The following is a 20,024-nucleotide window of genomic DNA, read 5'->3' on the forward strand; positions in this document are numbered from 1 at the left end:
ATTAACACTAAATTGGTGTGTAACTTTGCAAAAACAATGTCGGACTCTGTAGTTTTCTCTGGGCCCCTCCCCAATCAGACCGGGAGTGACATGTTTAGCCGCATGTTCTCCTTGAATTGCTGGCTGTCTGAGTGGTGTCCAAAAAATGAGGTGGGCTTCATAGATAATTGGCAAAGCTTCTGGGGAAAACCTGGTCTTGTTAGGAGAGACGGCATCCATCCCACTTTGGATAGAGCAGCTCTCATTTCTAGAAATCTGGCCAATTTTCTTAAATCCTCCAAACCGTGACTATCCAGGGTTGGGACCAGGAAGCAGAGTTGTAGTCTTACACACCTCTCTGCAGCTTCTCTCCCCCTGCCATCCCCTCATTACCCCATCCCCGTAGAGACGGTGCCTGCTCCCAGACTACCAATAACCAGCAAAAATCTATTTAAGCATAAAAATTCAAAAAGATAAAATAATATAGCACCTTCAACTGCACCACAGACTAAAACAGTTAAATGTGGTCTATTAAACATTAGGTCTCTCTCTTCTAAGTCCCTGTTGGTAAATGATATAATAATTGATCAACATATTGATTTATTCTGCCTTACAGAAACCTGGTTACAGCAGGATGAATATGTTAGTTTAAATGAGTCAACACCCCCGAGTCACACTAACTGTCAGAATGCTCGTAGCACGGGCCGGCTTTAATTCATTTGAAAGCTTGACTCTTAGTCTTGTCCATCCAAATTGGAAGTCCCAAAAACCAGTTTTATTTGTTATTATCTATCGTCCACCTGGTCGTTACTGTGAGTTTCTCTGTGAATTTTCAGACCTTTTGTCTGACTTAGTGCTTAGCTCAGATAAGATAATTATAGTGGGCGATTTTAACATCCACACAGATGCTGAGAATGACAGCCTCAACACTGCATTTAATCTATTATTAGACTCTATTGGCTTTGCTCAAAAAGTAAATGAGTCCACCCACCACTTTAATCATATCTTAGATCTTGTTCTGACTTATGGTATGGAAATAGAAGACTTAACCGTATTCCCTGAAAACTCCCTTCTGTCTGATCATTTCTTAATAACATTTACATTTACTCTGATGGACTACCCAGCAGTGGGGAATAAGTTTCATTACACTAGAAGTCTTTCAGAAAGCGCTGTAACTAGGTTTAAGGATATTATTCCTTCTTTATGTTCTCTAATGCCATATACCAACACAGTGCAGAGTAGCTACCTAAACTCTGTAAGTGAGATAGAGTATCTCGTCAATAGTTTTACATCCTCATTGAAGACAACTTTGGATGCTGTAGCTCCTCTAAAAAAGAGAGCTTTAAATCAGAAGTGCCTGACTCCGTGGTATAACTCACAAACTCGTAGCTTAAAGCAGATAATCCGTAAGTTGGAGAGGAAATGGCGTCTCACTAATTTAGAAGATCTTCACTTAGCCTGGAAAAAGAGTCTGTTGCACTATAAAAAAAAGCCCTCCGTAAAGCTACATTATAAAGCGCCTTGGGGCAACTGTTTGTTGTGATTTGGCGCTATATAAAAAATTGATTGATTGATTGATTGATTGATTGATGTTCTTATATATATATATATATATATATATATATATATATATATATATATATATATATATATATATATATATATATATCTCCAGGATCTGAATCCGGATCATCTCCAAAATTCAGTGGGGTCTTCCATGTTGTAATATCTATCTGTGGTGCAAATTCAGTGAGAATTCATGAAGTAGTTTTGACGTAATCCTTAAAAGCCTCTATTAAGTGAAATGTTGATCTAGAATCTGGATCTGCATCACCTCTAAATTTCAGTGTAGTCTTCCATGCACTAATGCCTATCTGTGGTGAAAATTTTGTCAAAGGCCGTGCAGTAGTTTTCACGTAATCCCGCTAACAGACAGACAAATGAATAAATAACCGCAGATGAATTTATTACGTTTGGCGGATGTAACCAAACCAATTTTGAGTCACATGGTGGCGTAGGGGTTGCATTGCAGACTTGAAATACAAGAATGGATGTATATTAACAAATGAAATGAAATGAAACATGAAATATCTTGCATACAGTTTGCAATGAAATAGAAAACAAAGTAAATATAAGGACAACTGCATTTTTTTGTTTGTTTGTTTGTTTGTTTTTGTTGTTTGTTGTTTCTTATTTGCATTTTCCTTATAAGCCCTGTTTTTGTTTTGTAACTGTACATTCAAGCATGGTGTGATGCAAGAGAGCGATTGTCCATTCTGTTGTATGGACTTTTTGTCCATACAACAGAATGTAGGAAAACACATCCTGTTTCACTGAATGACTTTTTCCTTTCATTGTGATCAGTATTTTGAACTTTGATCATATTTGTGTTTCTTTCTCTCGATGGTTCTGTCTGATTTCCTATTCTTTTTAAACCACATTCTGTTAGCTACAACCCACAACAGATTTGGAGAAAACCATTTTTCCTGTCGAGTATCCGTCACAGGTCACTACAAGTCCCTGTTTGCCTTCAGTCTGTGTCTCTCTTTAAAGTCGAGCTGCATTCTTCTCTGACACCTGGAAGCTGAGGGCTCAGCACAGGAAGGTAAGCGCCCAAACAAACACAGAAGGTGTCCTTGTGGATTTGTGGTTTAAGATCCACACCCCACACTCTACTGGATTGTGTGGCATGTTTAACTCATCTTGTTGTTATACTGTACATGTTTCATTTCATTTCATGTTAGATACTGTGCCACGATGTGTGATAGCAGGTAAAGAGTAACAGCTAAACTCCTTCAACATGTGTCTTGTGGACTTCGAAGAGGCATATGACCGGGTCTCTTGAGATGTCCTGTGAGGAGTGCTGCGGGAGTATGGGCTACCAGAACTACTGTAACACCTGATCTGGTCTCTGTATGCCCAAAGTCAGAGCTGTGTCCGCATTTTTGGCATTACATTGGACCTGTTTCCGGTAGGTGTTTAAGTCTGCCAGGGCTGCCCCTTCTCACCAATCCTGTCCAATTTAGTGATCTCAGTGTTGCATCTCTGCTTTTTGAGGATGATGTGGTTCTGTTGACTACATCAGGCAGTGACCTCCGATGTACACTGAGAAGCTTTGAGGCTGAGTTTGAATTGTATTTTATCAAATTTTATTGTTGTTTTGTCAACTTTTTACTTCATTGCTGTTAGTTGTAATCAAATCTGTTTTAATTTTTTTTATTCCTGTCAGTCTATGTTTTATATTTTTGGGGTTGCCAGAATAGATGGACACCCAACTGAGCTGAGTCCTCTCTTTTGGACCCGGCACTTGTGAAGCACTTTCACACAAGCCGTGTTGTGATTTGGTGCTATACAAATAAAGTGAATTGAATTGAGTGTGAAGCGCAGTGACTGCAATGAGAATCAGCGCCTCCAAATCTGAGACCATGGTCCTCTGTTGGAAAAGGGTGGACTGTCCCCTCTGGGTCAAGGGAGAGCTGTTTCCCCAAGTGGAAGAATTTAAGTACATTGGGGTCTTGTTCACGTTGGGGCGTGAGATCGATGGACACACTGGGGTGGCATCTGATGTTTATGGATGCTGTACAGGACCATCGTGGTGAAAAAGGAGCTGAGCCATAACATGTGACTCTCAACTGATTTGGTCATGAACCTCGGGCAATGACCAAAACAACAAGGTCAAAGATACAAGCGGCAGAAATGAAATTGTTCCCTTGGGTATCTGAGCTTACACTCCTGGACAAGATGAAAAGTTCAACTATCCGGGAGAGACTCTGAGTAGAGCCGTGGTTTCTTTGCATCAAAAGGAGCCAGTTGAGGTGGTTCAGGCATCTGGTGAAGATGCCTCCTGGTCATATCCCAAGGGAGATGTTCAAGGCACATACAACTGAGAAGAGGCCCCATGAAGACCCAGGAGATGCTGGATGGATTATACTTCCCAGCTATCTTGGGAATGCCTTGGGATTCCATGGTAAGAGTTACAGGACTTGGCTGAGGATACGGAAGTGCGGGATGAGCTGCTTGGACCACTTACCCAGACCCGGATAAGCAGCAGGAAATGAATGACGACAAGATGAAACATTTTAAATGTATCTGCTCTCTATTAATTATAGAGAGTATTCAAGTATACATATGCTATTACATTAACAACATAACAAAACTCATTTTTCTGCAGGATGACAACTCTGGAAATGAAGTGTCTTCTTAAATCTGATCTCCACCCATGTTTCAACATTTTCCTCATTAGGGCTGCTGGTTTTAATGTTGCTGTGGAACGTTTGGGCCTGTAGTACTGTTGGAAAGAGTTCCTCTCTGGGTTTTTTCTTCATTGTCACGCACGCATTTTGTTGGCCAACCTGTGGGTTTGGTTGGCTGTTTGCTTAAGAGCCTGAGGGGGAGAAAGAGAAAAAAGCGAGAGACAGACCCACAAACAGAGAGAGAGAGAGAGGGTGCTTTCATGTGTCAGGGTGTGTTATTAGCATCCACAGACTCCACAGTGTCTGCTGCAGTCACCTCCCACAATCTTCTTTACACGCACTCTGCCTGCCTGTGTGTGTGCAACCTGTGTGTGTGTTGTCTGACTCACACTGACACACCAGTAAAGCACTATCAACACGCTAGAGGTACGCCTATGTGTCATATTGTCTCATATCTACTCACCAAACAGAAGACAAGATAAACGTATTCAAACAAATTTTAATTTCACGTTTGCTCAGTTTTTGCAAGAAATGCACTTATAGTACAAAAGCTGTGCCACTTTATAACAGTCAACAGTATAAATAAAGCACCTGAGATCATCGTATGTGCTGTCATAAAATCTATAAAACTTAATTTTCAAAGGTTTTACTGCCAACTGGCCATCAATAGCTATTTTTATTTTATGAAGACTGAATGTAGTTCTTAAAACAGATTGGATGACGGTTGCTAATATTCCAGGCCGTAACCCTTATTTTAGTCGCTGTTTCCCAACCTTGGGATTGCACTTGATATGTTCAAAAAAGAAGATATAAAACAAATCAAATAAAATAAATTACTTTTTTAAATAAAAGGCAGTTGGTAGGACCCTGCCAAGGCCACAGTCACCTTCTTGTCCTTTGTCCACTCTGGGACCACCCCTGTCTGAAAATACATCTTTGTCCACCAGATCTGTATCATTATTTTAAATTTGGATCAAAGCACATTTATGGATGGACAATCATGGGATTCTGAATGCTTACCTTTGATCCTGATCATTGAACCTGAACAAAGATCTTTTATCTAAGTGATTAAATCACTGAACTTTGAACCTCATCAGTCATCTTTGATCTTGACATTTGATCCTGGCCACTGAATGGAAACAATGATCTTTGCACAGACTGATCAAATCAGCTGATCACTGATATTTGATCCTGACAGTGAAGCCTTATTATTAATTTTTGAGTTTGATTACTGATCATTGATCCTGATGTGATGAGTAATATTTCAAGGTGATCTTTGATCCTTGACTTTGACTCTGTTTGCTGAATTTAGATCTTTGATTGTGGCCTTTGAATGTGATAACTAATCATTGATGCTGATTTTTCATCCTGAATAGTCGTCCATGCTCTCTTGAGCCTGATTGTTGAACTTAAATATTTGATTCCAATCACTGATATTTAATCCTGACCTTTAAGCTTGATGACAAATCTTTGATACTGATCACACATCGTTGATCCTGGCCCTTGAGCTGACACTAGCTCTTTGATCCTGATCACCTTGACCTTCAATCATGATTGCTGAATTTGGTGTGTGTGTGTGTGTGTGTGTGTGTGTGTGTGTGTGTGTGTGTGTGTGTGTGTGTGTGTGTGCGTGCGTGCGTGCGTGCGTGCGTGCGTGCGTGCGTGCAATCTTTCTGGTGATTACATAACCTCCTTGACAGATGTAACAACTAAATAAATATAAAGTTTATTTATATATTATTTATATAGTTAATGTGGTGTATATTGCAAATTCAACTTAACTGCATTAATGCTGAATTACAGAAAAAAGAGCTTTCATAATCCCTGAAAACGGGAAATAATTGTCAACTTTTCAGACAGCTGGAGTAGTGAAAAATAGACTTTACATTTATGATCCAAAACATTTGGGAACGTACAGCTACTGACAGCGTTAATTAGATTTTCTGCATAACTGGATCACATTTCTACACACGTTTCTTTCACTGGTTTAAACATATTTTGTATGTTTGAAACATTTGAGTGAAGCAGCTTCCCAAATACCAGTTAAGTTAACTCTTTTGTTTTCTTTCCAAGCCAACTCTGGGTCAAAGCCCAAATTACGGCGGTATGTGGGCGATGCATTGGTTAGCAGAAGGTGCCAAGTTCAAATCGGAGGGATCTTTTGTGTGGTGTTTACATGTTCTTTCCGTGTTTGTGTGGGTTTCCTACCACAGCTAAAGATGTGTACGTTTATTGTGCCACCAGAGGGAGTAAAACAATGGAATCAGGAAGAGTACAAAAAGCACACAGGCCTCATACAGAATAATAAAAATAATAATCATAATTAATAATAATTTTTATAAACCACAAGACTATTTCAAGCATTCAAAGACAAAATTTTAGATGGGCTTTTAAATAGTCAAATTTACTCACAATGAAATGTTTGAACTAATTTCCTTAAAATTAACAATTTTTCTATATTTTATGGGGCCACAAATATGCTAACCAAAATAAAACCATTTGTTCACATCCTTGAGGTCAGTATACCTGCCAGGTATGATAAAAACTAGATTGGTGAGACTGTACTAACATACGTACATACATACTGTACAAGCATAGAAAAAACAAGAGCAAATTCAAACACAGGGCTTGAAGCAGACAGTTGACATTGACACTTCACAGCAAGGATGTGGGTTCTGAACCAGTACACTGAAGCAAGTCAATTTCTGTTTAGTATTTTGTTTTATCTTTTCTTTTTTTTTTTGCAGATGGTGTACTGAAATATCTGTGCTGCACTGTGTTAAGAGAAGGTAAGACTTGCAAATAGTGGGCTGACAATCACTTCCAAATTTTTCATTCCAACAGTAAGTAATACAGTATGCCTCAAATGTTCTCAATGCCAGTATGGTTTTCTGATGGTTGGCAGTTTCTGGCGTTGGCAAAAACTCATGCATCTTGACATCAAACTCTGCATCTTGCAACAAGGAAAACAGCTGCAGTGACATGCAAGGCTTCATTTTTCCACACAGAAATCTGATCAGGAATTGATAAGGGAATCAGTAAAGAATCACCATAATCAATTTGACATTGAAAGACAAAATTTGATCAATACTGATCCCTCAGTAGTCGCTTTGTTGTACGGTCACTCAGTTTTTGAGAACTGTCTACTCATTCACCATAGAGTACCATACTGTCTGTATGTTTTAATGACTTGGAAATATCCTCTGACTTGTCTATGCATTTCTGCATCCACCACACCAAGGAATCGACCTGGGTCCTGGATGGCATCCACCCAAACAGACAACCAGTCCATCCTCACCTCTCAAATTTAACCATCTATCTGCTGTTTCCTCATGATGCAAGTGATACTCCTCATTAAATCTCCTTAAATAACTACTTGTTTGATGCAGCATCACTGAATTGGTACCCAAGGATCCTCCAGAGTCCTACTACCACATTGTGCAGATGACTGACTGTGTAAAAAATTGCATAAAAGTCATTTATGCTTTTTGAAAGATTTTACAGGCATTACAGCTGATCTGCAGAAAGGTTAAACAAAAACTGTGATGCCCTATTGTGAAAATGCTAATGCACTGTGTAAGTGCCTTTGGCTGCTCCCTTGTTTTGCACTTGAGGCCGCCACAGCAAATCTGAGATGGCTCTACATGGTGAATTGGCACAAGTTTTACCCCAGATGCCCTTCCTGATGTAACGCCACATTACATGGAGAAATGTGGCAGGGGGTGGGGTTTGAACCAGGAACCTTCTGCACTGAAGCTAAGTGCACTAACCACTTGTCCACCATCCCCCTGTAAAATGCTAATCACTGGAGGGGACATGACTTCCGTACATTACTTGCACGTGATCATAATGTGCAACTAATGCACATATTTATATCACGTGAATCCAACAGATTTTTTTCTTCCTCTTTTTTAATTTGGTGTGAGTTTGTGTAAAGATACAGGGTGACCCCCCCCCCCCAAAAAAACAAAACAAAAAACAAAACAAATCCCATAAAACTTGTAAGAAATCCTACAAAGGTCCAGCAAATTTATTGAAATACGCTATTGTTCCAATCATCTTCCCCAACAACCTTGGTCAACCAAGGAAAAGACATTTTGCCCGGAGGCCTATTTCGCCAACAAATCATACCATTTGAAGCATAATTTTGAGAGAACATGATTTTTATGCAGAGTACACAGATATTATGATCATACACAGACTGAAGTTTGTAAGATTTATTACAAGTTTTATAGGTTCTGTCTTTTGGGGTCACCTTGTACTTTTCATCAAAATTGGCCTCAGTTGGTGTGATTGTTTGTGATTCACTGGCAGCTGTCCGGGATAAACCCAGGAAAACATTGGGTGCCTCTTTATTTTTAATTTGTCTGACTAAAACAGCAGGAAACAAAGGAATTAGGTGTTCTCATGGTTTGGTAAATTACAAGACTGATGTTTCTGTTTTTGATGCTCACGTGGTGACTTTAATGGGTGCTAATAGTGAGAGAAATTCAGTAGTATGTGTTTCACACTAAAGCAGAAAAAGATGTTCCAGACAGGAAGAAAAAAATCCAAACCAAGGTATGAAAATGTCCTATTTCAGAATATTAAATATTGTACACAATTTTGACTGATTTCACTAAAAGTCAGTCAGGCGCTATAAGACGCCAACTCAGTCTCTGAGTTCCAAAACTTTGTGGCCAATGAAAACGCGGTACCTTACATTTGCACTTCATATTTACAGTTGCAGTCCATATTTTGCTGATCACTGTTGAGATGTTCCCGGTCACCTGAAACCATTCACAACTTGTGTTCAAATAAAAAAATTTGCTGTTTCAGTAGACGGCGCCCATGCTTGATGTGGCTGGTGGTGCTGTTGATGGCACGTGGTGTGTGGGAACCTGTTGCAGACCTAAACGTGCACCCTGCTGTTGGTACCAGTTCTGGTGTGTGTACTCCCCCATGTATGCTTGTGCAGGATCAGGTGGAGCCAGACATGGAGCCTGACCCCTACCGGTGGGATCCAGCCTTGTATTATCGTTGATGCTACCGTTGTTGCTGTTTATGTTGTTGTTGTTGCTGTCATTGTTGTTTGTGTTGTTTTCCCAGACAGCCGGAGATGGAGGAGAGTTGCAGGCCATGGAATCACTGGCATCTGGGCTGTGTTCAAGAGGAATGTCGCCAAGTGGAAACTCTCCATTCTTGTACAGCTTCTTAAACTTAGAGCGTCGGTTCTGGAACCAAATTTTGACCTAAACAAACAAAAACAAAAAAAGAGATAGAAAGAAGTCAAAATTTGGAGGTGCTTCAGGAGCAAGGAACAACCAGCAGAGGAGGGGAGCAGTTAGGTGAGTAGTGTCATTGCTCAATTGGTCAAACAGTTTGTCCTTTAACTGAAGGAGAGTTGGCAGGTCCCTTGATTGAGAGAGGAACGATCATGAGTGGGTCGGAAAAAATGGTCACATGATTCATGGTGTCATCTTGAGTTCAAAATAGCATTGGCTGCTAATCTGTCTGCATATAAATCCAGCTATTTTATTTATTTATTCGCTGAAAATGCCCGGTTGCTGTGTGTTTGGAAGCACAAATAAACACAACAAGGGCTTCGAGATACAGATACAGAGGTACAGATTCCCTTCAGATTCGAACAAAAGAAAAATTTAGGAAAATAAAGTTAGCCATGTGGGATGGAAGCCGACTTCATCGTCAAAGCTTTGAGAGGTAAATTTATTGTTCAGTCCCATGTACAGTAAAACTCACCTAAACCGTCATCATATAAACCAGATATTTGCAGACACCGGACAAAAAAGTCCCATTGTTTTTGTATTGTTTTCCATCTAATAAACAGTGTATATAACAGATTTTGTACAATGGATTTTTTGCTCACATCGGATAAAATGTTCCATGTGATCGCAATGTATTTCCATTAAAAACCCTGAGCAGTCTAGACGTGCACAGTAACAGAGGTACAAATTAAAGTTGAGCGCTCTGACACTCGCCGATTTGAGGAAAGTGGGACCGGAGCAAAGAGGTTATGAATGAGAACTAGAGTCCGCACTCCCAACGCTGTCCACTTGAACGGCCCTTCATGGACAGTGACAACTGGACAAAATCTTGACAAAGTTCCTGGATGTTAATGCATTTTCAATGTGGATTCATAAATTAACACACTCAGAAAAACAATCGCAAAATATGTGTTAAAATGCCATTCTGACCTGGATATCGAACCAGTAAAATTAATTAACATTAAATTATGTAAGGAAAGTATTAAACTCACCCTGACACCCACACATTCCCAAATATTAGTGTTGAAAGTTACACGGATCTGAGTGGCTGAGCTGAGCTGCTGCTGTGTTCAGTGCAGAGCGGCTCCTAAAACCATTACTATACATTTACATATATATATATATATATATATATATATATATATATAGATAGATAGATAGATAGATATTGTATTTTTACACAATTATCCTTTATTGACCGAGTTTCATTCATGAAATCAGTGGTGTGAGTGCACATCTCTGTGTGTGGGTGTGACTGTGAGCGGCACAGCGTGGGTCATTATAATCTCCAAGCAGCGGCTTGGTTATTCTAAGGTGCAAATTTTAAAAAACTGTCAGCCTTTTTTTAATTTTAATCACTAACAACAAGTATTTTAACTAGACATCAGTCTAGGGGAGGTGATGGTCTAGTGGTTAAGTGTTGGGCTTGAGATGTGAAGATCTTCGGTTCAAACCATTTAAGATTTAAGGTTCTGTACCATTTAGCAGGGGAAAATATCAACTAGACATAAGTGAACAGTTAATGGTTCGTGTCTGCAGATGACCCAGGCACAGCAGGCAACATACACCTGTTTATCAACTAAATGTCACAGACACAGTGACAAGAATAACCAAAACCACTTACTTATGGAAGGAACTATTGTCTCCCTTCTTCCTCTCTTTGTGGCATTCTTGACGAAATTAAATGAGGGTCTGTGGGCGCTTCTCACTAAGTTGACCGAAATTAAAATGGCGACCACGCTTCCTTGCGACTGCAGCCTCAAGTTCTCATTTATAACCTCTTTGGATCGCGGAGTCATTTCTGTGATTAAAAGCCTGACCAATTCACACCGTGCTCAGACTCTGTCCCGCAGCCTGGATGTGCACCTGTTAAATCAGACACAGCAAGGCTGTGATTTGACACTTTTCTGCTTTTACTCTTTCATCTCCCATCATATTTTAATATTTTTTGCAGTGTGCATGCTGATTACAAATGGATCAGAAAAGTGCGCAACTTTACAACATGGGTCTGAAAAAGATGAAATTGCACAGCTTCTCTTTGAATTAGATGAGGTGAATGTAGAAAGAAAAGCGTGTTGAGGGTCAAATTAATCCATAATAAGGCATAATCCAGAGAACAGAATCCAGAGACAGAGAACTTTAAACCTGTCACACACATCATTGCATGACACGGAGCAGAAGCATAAATCAGACTTTAAATTAATTAAAGAAATCATCATGCATTGTAAAATTATGTAAATTTGAGATAGCATAACTATTTTTATATTTATTTTGATAGCACCTATACCTGGTTGTGTTGCCGTATGTGGTTAAGTGATTTTTAAAAAAATGTTGAAAACATAAAAGGTTCATTCAGTAGTTCAGCGCAGTTGGAACCAAAGTGGTGCCATGTTCTCAGATGACGTTTCTCTTTTCAATCAAGGGACTCTAGTAGGTTGGATCCTCACATGAAAGTGAGAAAAAGATGTGGAGAAAGAATAAGAATCTATGGTGACTGACAAGATGTATCAAAACGTGAAGCCAGATTTTTTTTTAATTTTGTAGAGCAACTGTCCTTCAGCTAGGAAGAGGTATATATATATACACAGTGAGGAAAATAAGTATTTGAACACCCTGTGATTTTGCAAGTTCTCCCACTTAGAAATCATGGAGGGGTCTGAAATTTTCATCTTAGGTGCATGTCCACTGTGAGAGACATAATCTAAAAAAAAAATCCGGAAATCACAATGTATGATTTTTTAAATAATTTATTTGTATGTTACTGCTGCAAATAAGTATTTGATCCCCGACCAACCAGCAAGAATTCTGGCTCACACAGACCTGTTAATTTTTCTTTAAGAAGCCCTCTTATTCTGCACTCTTTACCTGTATTAATTGCACCTGTTTGAACTTGTTACCTGTATAAAAGACACCTGTTCACACACTCAATCAATCACACTCCAACCTGCCCACCACAGCCAAGACCACTGGCTATGGTGGACAGTGGATATGGATGGATGGAGATATATATATATATATATATATATATATATATATATATATATATATATATAAAAGATCTAAATCAGCCTATAAATATATACTTTCACCTGTTTCCATAAAACAGATCAAGGTAATTTTCAAGCTGCTTTGATCTTTATGTGTATCTTTATCTTTATGACATCACAAAGATCTGACAGGGGAAATCAAATTTTTGACTGCTACCTTTGTTAGTTTTTAGTTCATATGCACTTTTTCATGGCCTTCTAGTTACATCCACATGCAATGATAGTGCTTGTTTTTGTTGTTGTTATTTTTTTTTGGGGGGGGGGGGGAGTGCAGGGAGGGAGTTGGTCTTGTGTCTCTACATTGACATCCAGTGGCATTTCAACAGAATAATTCACAGAGCTTTGATTAAATTTGGACCAACAATGGTATAATGACTGATGGTCAACCAAGGACAAAGTGATTTGATTTTGAGAAAAATAAGTTAAAATTCAAGGGTATGGGTATAATATTGTATAGTTACATCTATTCTGAAGAACTGGTTAAACACACACATATGGTAACAATTAAACAGTAACTAGCGTGTTGCCCGTGGGGATCCACAGGCTCTAGATTGACCAGTGTTTATAAAATAGGTAGCTGACATTTTTCAAGGGTGGTAATAAATTAAGCAATGAGTTGGAATGGCGTGTGAGTCCAGAATGTTTTTAGAACCTTAGACCTCAACAATTTGTCGAAGAGGAACTCAAACTATTATTTCCTGTTAATTATGTAATTTTTAATGTTAATTTACTGTCTTAATGTATTTATAAACTGTTTAGGTTGTTTTTATCATATAGACACTGTTATTATTATCATTATTATTTTTTTATTATTACTTCTATTTTGTCATTTGATTTTTAAATGGACCACAATGGAAATAGGTGTTTTCACTTTCTTGTGTTGAATGAATGAATGAATGTATTCAGCACACAATTCAACAATAACAACAACAACAAAAAACCCATAACAAAACAATTCTATAATGAACCCGTGCGACCGAAAGGGTGAGGGCAGAAGCAATGCTTAGAAATACCCACCCCTTATACTAAAAAAATAAGAAATATATACACACATATACTCAACAAAAATATAAACGCAACACTTTTGGTTTTGCTCCCATTTTGTATGAGATGAACTCAAAGATCTAAAACTTTTTCCACATACACAATATCACCATTTCCCTCAAATATTGTTCACAAACCAGTCTAAATCTGTGATAGTGAGCACTTCTCCTTTGCTGAGATAATCCATCCCACCTCACAGGTGTGCCATATCAAGATGCTGATTAGACACCATGATTAGTGCACAGGTGTGCCTTAGACTGCCCACAATAAAAGGCCACTCTGAAAGGTGCAGTTTTATCACACACCACAATGCCACAGATGTCGCAAGATTCGAGGGAGCGTGCAATTGGCATGCTGACAGCAGGAATGTCAACCAGAGCTGTTGCTCGTGTATTGAATGTTCATTTCTCTACCTTAAGCCGTCTCCAAAGGCGTTTCAGAGAATTTGGCAGTACATCCAACCAGCCTCACAACCGCAGACCACATGTAACCACACCAGCCCAGGACCTCCACATCCAGCATGTTCACCTCCAAGATCGTCTGAGACCAGCCACTCGGACAGCTGCTGAAACAATCGGTTTGCATAACCAAAGAATTTCTGCACAAACTGTCAGAAACCGTCTCAGGGAAGCTCATCTGCATGCTCGTCGTCCTCATCGGGGTCTCGACCTGACTCCAGTTCGTCGTCATAACCGACTTGAGTGGGCAAATGCTCACATTCGCTGGCGTTTGGCACGTTGGAGAGGTGTTCTCTTCACGGATGATGCAAAGGAGATGTGTTGCACTGCATGAGGCATATGGTGGTCACACCAGATACTGACTGGTATCCCCCCCCCAATAAAACAAAACTGCACCTTTCAGAGTGGCCTTTTATTGTGGGCAGTCTAAGGCACACCTGTGCACTAATCATGGTGTCTAATCAGCATCTTGATATGGCACACCTGTGAGGTGGGATGGATTATCTCAGCAAAGGAGAATTGCTCACTATCACAGATTTAGACTGGTTTGTGAACAATATTTGAGGGAAATGGTGATATTGTGTATGTGGAAAAGGTTTTAGATCTTTGAGTTCATCTCATACAAAATGGGAGCAAAACCAAAAGTGTTGCATTTATATTTTTGTTGAGTATATATACATGAATGCACACATAATGTTATCCATGTATTTTTTAACATATTTACAATTATATGCACTTACGCAGTCAACCTGCTCTGTATTAGCCTGATCCCATCAGATCTCAGAAGCTACGCAGTGTGGAGCCTGGTTAGTACTTGGATGGGAGACCTCTTTGAAACACCAGGGGCTGTGTGTGTTTCTCCGGGTAAAACTGGAGTTGCGTCAGGAAGGGCATCCGGAATAAAACCTGTGTCAAATACCAATACGGATCTGGCTGTATCCGCTGTGGCGACTCCGACCCAAAACGGGAGCAGCCAAAAGAAGAAGAACAATAATTATGCACTTACACTCATGCTTTTAATATAAAGATGATTTACTGCTCCCTCCTGTAAAGGTGTGTGAGTCCAAGATGTAATTAGCAACATTAGCTAATATTCGTAGTTTCTCCTAAACTACTTGTCCAATCAGTGTCCCATTTTAGTGCCGTTCAACTTTGACACAAAGTAGGCTACATAAGCATGCCAAACAACAAATGTTAAAGGGTCCCTGCCACGCCATGACGTTTTTACATATTCTTGAAGAATAAAAAAAGCTTTTTCCACGTTGTCTTTTTTTACCATAAAATTACACTGAACGAGGATTTAGACGTTTCATTACCCATCTGAGAATTTGTATTTACCGCCTCCGAGTTGACCTACTTTATCGCAGCGACAGATGTGATGTCATGCGAGTAAATGTGTCAAAGCAATGCTCTGTTTACCAATACGGCAGACACGGACAGCGAAGGCATAGTGAGCGATTATAGCGAAGATTTAAGTGACATATCAACTGTTTCTGAAGAAGATGAGGAAGTTTCTGATGAACGAAGCGACGGAGAAAATAATGAGGGGCTCCAGCTGTATATGTTTGAGCCATACATGACAGAAGACGAGGATGAAGCGCAGCTGTCAGGGGATGACAACAACAACAACAACACAGTCGAGGAGGATATAAGCCGCTTACAAAACACAGAATGGTTTGTTCACTCACCACATTTTCTTATAAATGATCATTTATTACTGGATAATAGACAGTTACACCTGCATTTTGATCACTTTGGACCTGGACTGTGGTGTGTTTGTATGTGTATGAAAAAATTATTTCAGCAGCACAGGATTAAATTCAGGAGTTTGTTCTAAAATCACTGAAAATAAAGTTTCTGTACATTCTGTATATATTTAATCATTTATAAGTCAGTTTCTTGTGATTGCTAATTCTTCACATTTTATTCAAAGCAAATGATTGAAAATCTTTATCTGAAAAGCTGTAGACCCACATGAGATGGGGGAAAAGATTTCAAAATAAAAGAAAATTTTACTTCTGTTGTCAAATTTTATCAGGCATAATATTGTAGAAAAAAATTTATGCTAAATGGAAACTTTCCTGTCTAAAATACTTTAACTGTGCTCTGTTTGTCCCTGATCAAATTTGCGCACACATAAGTTCTCATTTGAGGACAGTGGCTGAAGACATTAAAACCACTACACATTTTACTCATGGTACCAACATCAACCTTAACTCACTCATGGTAAGAACAACACTAAGCTACAAAAACACAATAAATAAATATCACTAAAAACCCTGTTAAACTAATATAAACCACAATAACATTTAAAACTCAAAAACCCCAACTCCCATGGTGCATTGCAGCACAGCATCCATTGCTTATTGCTTAGCTGAAATTGCTAATTTCTCAAAAATATTAGTCCTATCAACTTTCTGTTTTTACAGCATTCATCCTTGACCCAAACTACAGCATATCAAATGGCAAATGTCAGCTCTCCCCGACTTTTGTGTGATTGAAGCCATACACATGTATACACACACACACAGAGAGAGAGGCTGCTTGGCTATTATAATATAGTATAGAATATACAGTTATAATTCAATTTAGTGTATTTTTACAGCACCAAATCACAACATACGTAGGTCACCTCAAGATGCTTCACAGGAGTAAAGTCCAGGACAAACTCCCTCAAGCATTTTTTGTTTGTATGCAGGAAGAAGCTTGTGACATCATAAGTTATGAAATCAAATTTATGACTGCTCCCTTTGTTGATTGCTACCTTGGTGGAGAGATATGCACTCTCTTACAGCCTTCCAATTACATCCACATGCAATGAGAGCATGTGGATGTAATTAGTAATTCATAAGAGTAAAATCCAGGAAAAACTCTGTCAAGCACTTCTTTTTTTCCCCTTTCAGGAAGAAACTTCAAGCAGACCAGAGTTATTGTGGTGACCATCTGATTTGGCCATATTAACATTAACAAAATACATAAAACAAAGTGATCTTGTAAAGTCAAACTCAAGGTCATAACTGCTGAACTCGAACACCTTGTAGCCAACGTGGATTAGTCAAGGACAATTCATCACATGTCAAGGTCAAACAGAACCATATGTTATGCTGACAATAAATCACAAATAATTAATTTGTAAGAATTTGTGTCAAGGTGTGGCTCGTTCACTCTCTTACTGCCCCTATTAGTTTTAAATATTTTAATAGCTCACATTTCTGTGATTCTTCCAAAGCACTTCATGCCTAAAGCACGAAGTGAATGAAGCTTGTAGTATGATCACAAAAAGTACTCCACTGACTATTAAACAAGCATTCATTTGTTAGTTATGATAGTGCATTTCTGCAGTTTCCACTTGTAGCCACTAGAGGCTTGGATTGCGTGAATGATGCTCCTGTTGTTGTCCTGCCAATTGCACACACACATCTTCAAGTGCTTATCTAAGAGTAGGTTGCAGGGTGCTGGAGCCTATCCCAGCAGTCATAGGGCCTGAGGCGGGGTACACCCTGGGCATGATGCCAGTCTGTCACAGGGCCACATATAGACAAACCAACCTTCACACCTGCACGCACACCTACAAAATATCAAAGCATTTAATCACATCAAAGGCACACATATGAAGAAGGACCGCACTTACGTCACTGAAATTTTCATAATCATTTATGTAAAGCAAGCAGTCAACTGAACAATTATTATGAAACTGGCACAAAGGCTTTTGTCTTTTAGCAACTGCGTGAAATTAACCAGGTCATTAAAGGATAAGTGACAGCAATAATTATCAGCTCATTACACATCACAGCCTCATACTCCTATTACTCCTTTTATACTGTAGTTTGGTCTAACTTACTGCTTTAAAAATGAGTTTCACGTCCACCAAGGACGCGGATGTAATAAAATCACTGGCGTTTATTGATTTATGTATTTATTTATTTGTCTGTGTCTGCTAGCAGGCTTACGACAAAACTACTGCACAGATTTTGACTAAATTTGAACCACATATAAATATTAGGCCATGGAAGATTCTAGTAAATTTTGGAGGTGATCTGGATCTGGATCCGGATCCAAATTCTGGATCAAGATTTCACTTTATATAGGCTTTGAAGGATTATGTCAAAACTACTTCACGGATTCTCACCAAATTTGCACCACAGATAGATATTAGGCCATGGAAGACACCACTGAATTTTGGAAGTGATCTGGATCCAGATTGGTGGACATCAGAAATCTCTGATTGCTCTTGGTATTGTCTATTACTATTATGTTATTTTACACAGTGCATTATCTTCATGTTCGCTTATCCTTCTTGATCAAATATCATTTTTGTATCACTTTTACTGTCTTGTTTTGCATTCATACTGTATTGTGTAACACGTGTGCAGTGGATTGTGTCATATGCACCACCTGTGTTTGTGTCAGGCCCAGCTGTGCCGCCAGTTCAGCCCGTTCCGGCAGAGCCAGGTACTGGGCGGACTGGAATCGCCTCTGCAGGACAGCCAGCTGGAAGCTGGAGTAGATGGTCCGAGGCTTGCGCACCTTCTTGGGCTTTCCGTTGACCATCCGAACCTCCGTGTCCGGCTCCTGTTTGACTGCGGAAGGAAACAGTAAAACTGAACAAAGCTCTGATCCCAGAACAAAAATAAATAAATAAAATCACATTTCCGTCTGTAATGTTGTAACTTTCGGTTGTGACTTCTCAAATATGGAGTGACTTGTATATACAGTGAGGATTTGCCGTCAAGCTCTCTGGAGGTTCAGTTTGTGCAGAAACGTAGCAGCACAAAAATAAACAGAAAATTTCAAATAATTCCACCAGCGCTCTGAACTTGTAATTTTGGTCTGAGTGTCTCTCACTGCTGAGGATGCAGAAGAGATTTATGGGGACTTCTCATGTTGCCTGGAGCTCGTATATGCGGCACAACACTCCTGTTTTATTACTACATTCGGGGGGTGGGTTTGTATTGTTTTAGATACAACAGACACCATTTAAATGTATTTAGTTATAGTTTTCATACATACAGTATGAACAACACTTACAAAGTATCATACATATATGATATATCATGTTGATATTTGGACAATTTTAACCAGTCATTCCAAAAAAAAAAAGTTGGGCACCTTCGTATTTTAACACATCAAAGTTCTTCTGGGTTCGGCTCGACCATTTGTGTTTATTTGTTTGTTTGTTTGTTTGTTTGTTTGTTTGGTTTTCTGTTTCCCTGTGGCCTAGAGGAATTCTTCCAGAGTAATAGGCATGGCAGTGAGCTTTGCGTGATAACTTCTCATCGTTGCTGAATGATTCAAAGGCCAAGCTGACTGACATGTCATGGCACTTGACAGAGGTGGCTACGGGCCAAAGTGCCCTGAAGGCATTTCTCAAAGTCAACTCCCAACTGGAATGTCAAAAACAGTGTACACACCGGTGTGTCGTGTTTGTTTCTCTTGTTACATTTGCTCAGTGTCGGCTTCCGTGCACTGAAACAGGATAAAAGACCATTTAGAACCTAGTGGAGCAGATAACTGTAACAATCGTTAATTTCTGGAAACAACTACCAAAATTGGCATACATACTCCTTAGACCTTACTCTTAAAAAAAAAAAAAAAAAAGATTGGCCACTTGAATTTTCAATAAGCAGCCATGTAGGGGTCAAATGAAGAAATACACAGGAGTCAAAATTAAAAGATACTCAAATCATATTGAAAACTATACTACATTATTTGTCTGATCATATAATAATAATTATATTAACTGTATATAATTAATTAACTATATAACTATAACTAATATAACCATATAATTAATTAACCAAAATTAATTATAACAATAATAATAGGGTTTTACAAAAAGAATAGTTTGCACCATGTGTCATGCTTAGTTCTCATGTTACAAGTTATGTCACATGTCATAGAATCCAATGGACGTCAACATTGTTTGACCTTTACTTTGCAGACCAAACATTCAACACAGTCAAAACTGTTCCATTTATTAATCCTATTAGCTCAACCAATAATTTGCACCACATTTTACCAAAATTGGAGCAACTTTAA

The 20,024-nt window shown here is 38.9% G+C and overlaps 1 protein-coding gene across 1 annotated transcript in view; it reads right to left on the bottom strand.

Moving 5' to 3' along the window:
• Positions 1-7,448: 7,448 nt before the first annotated feature.
• LOC117528566 (homeobox protein Dlx3b-like) overlaps positions 7,449-20,024 on the bottom strand; it is a 42,552-nt gene continuing 29,976 nt past the window's right edge. The window contains exons 2-3 of the mRNA XM_034191202.1: positions 18,381-18,565; positions 7,449-9,403 (exon numbers count right to left, since the gene is read on the bottom strand). Coding sequence (XP_034047093.1) covers positions 8,987-9,403; positions 18,381-18,565 — 602 coding nt within the window. The 3' untranslated portion in view covers positions 7,449-8,986. The remainder of the gene's footprint in view (positions 9,404-18,380; positions 18,566-20,024) is intronic.

Source organism: Thalassophryne amazonica, chromosome 16 (genome assembly GCF_902500255.1).
Source record: "Thalassophryne amazonica chromosome 16, fThaAma1.1, whole genome shotgun sequence".
Taxonomy (NCBI): Eukaryota; Metazoa; Chordata; class Actinopteri; order Batrachoidiformes; family Batrachoididae; genus Thalassophryne; species Thalassophryne amazonica.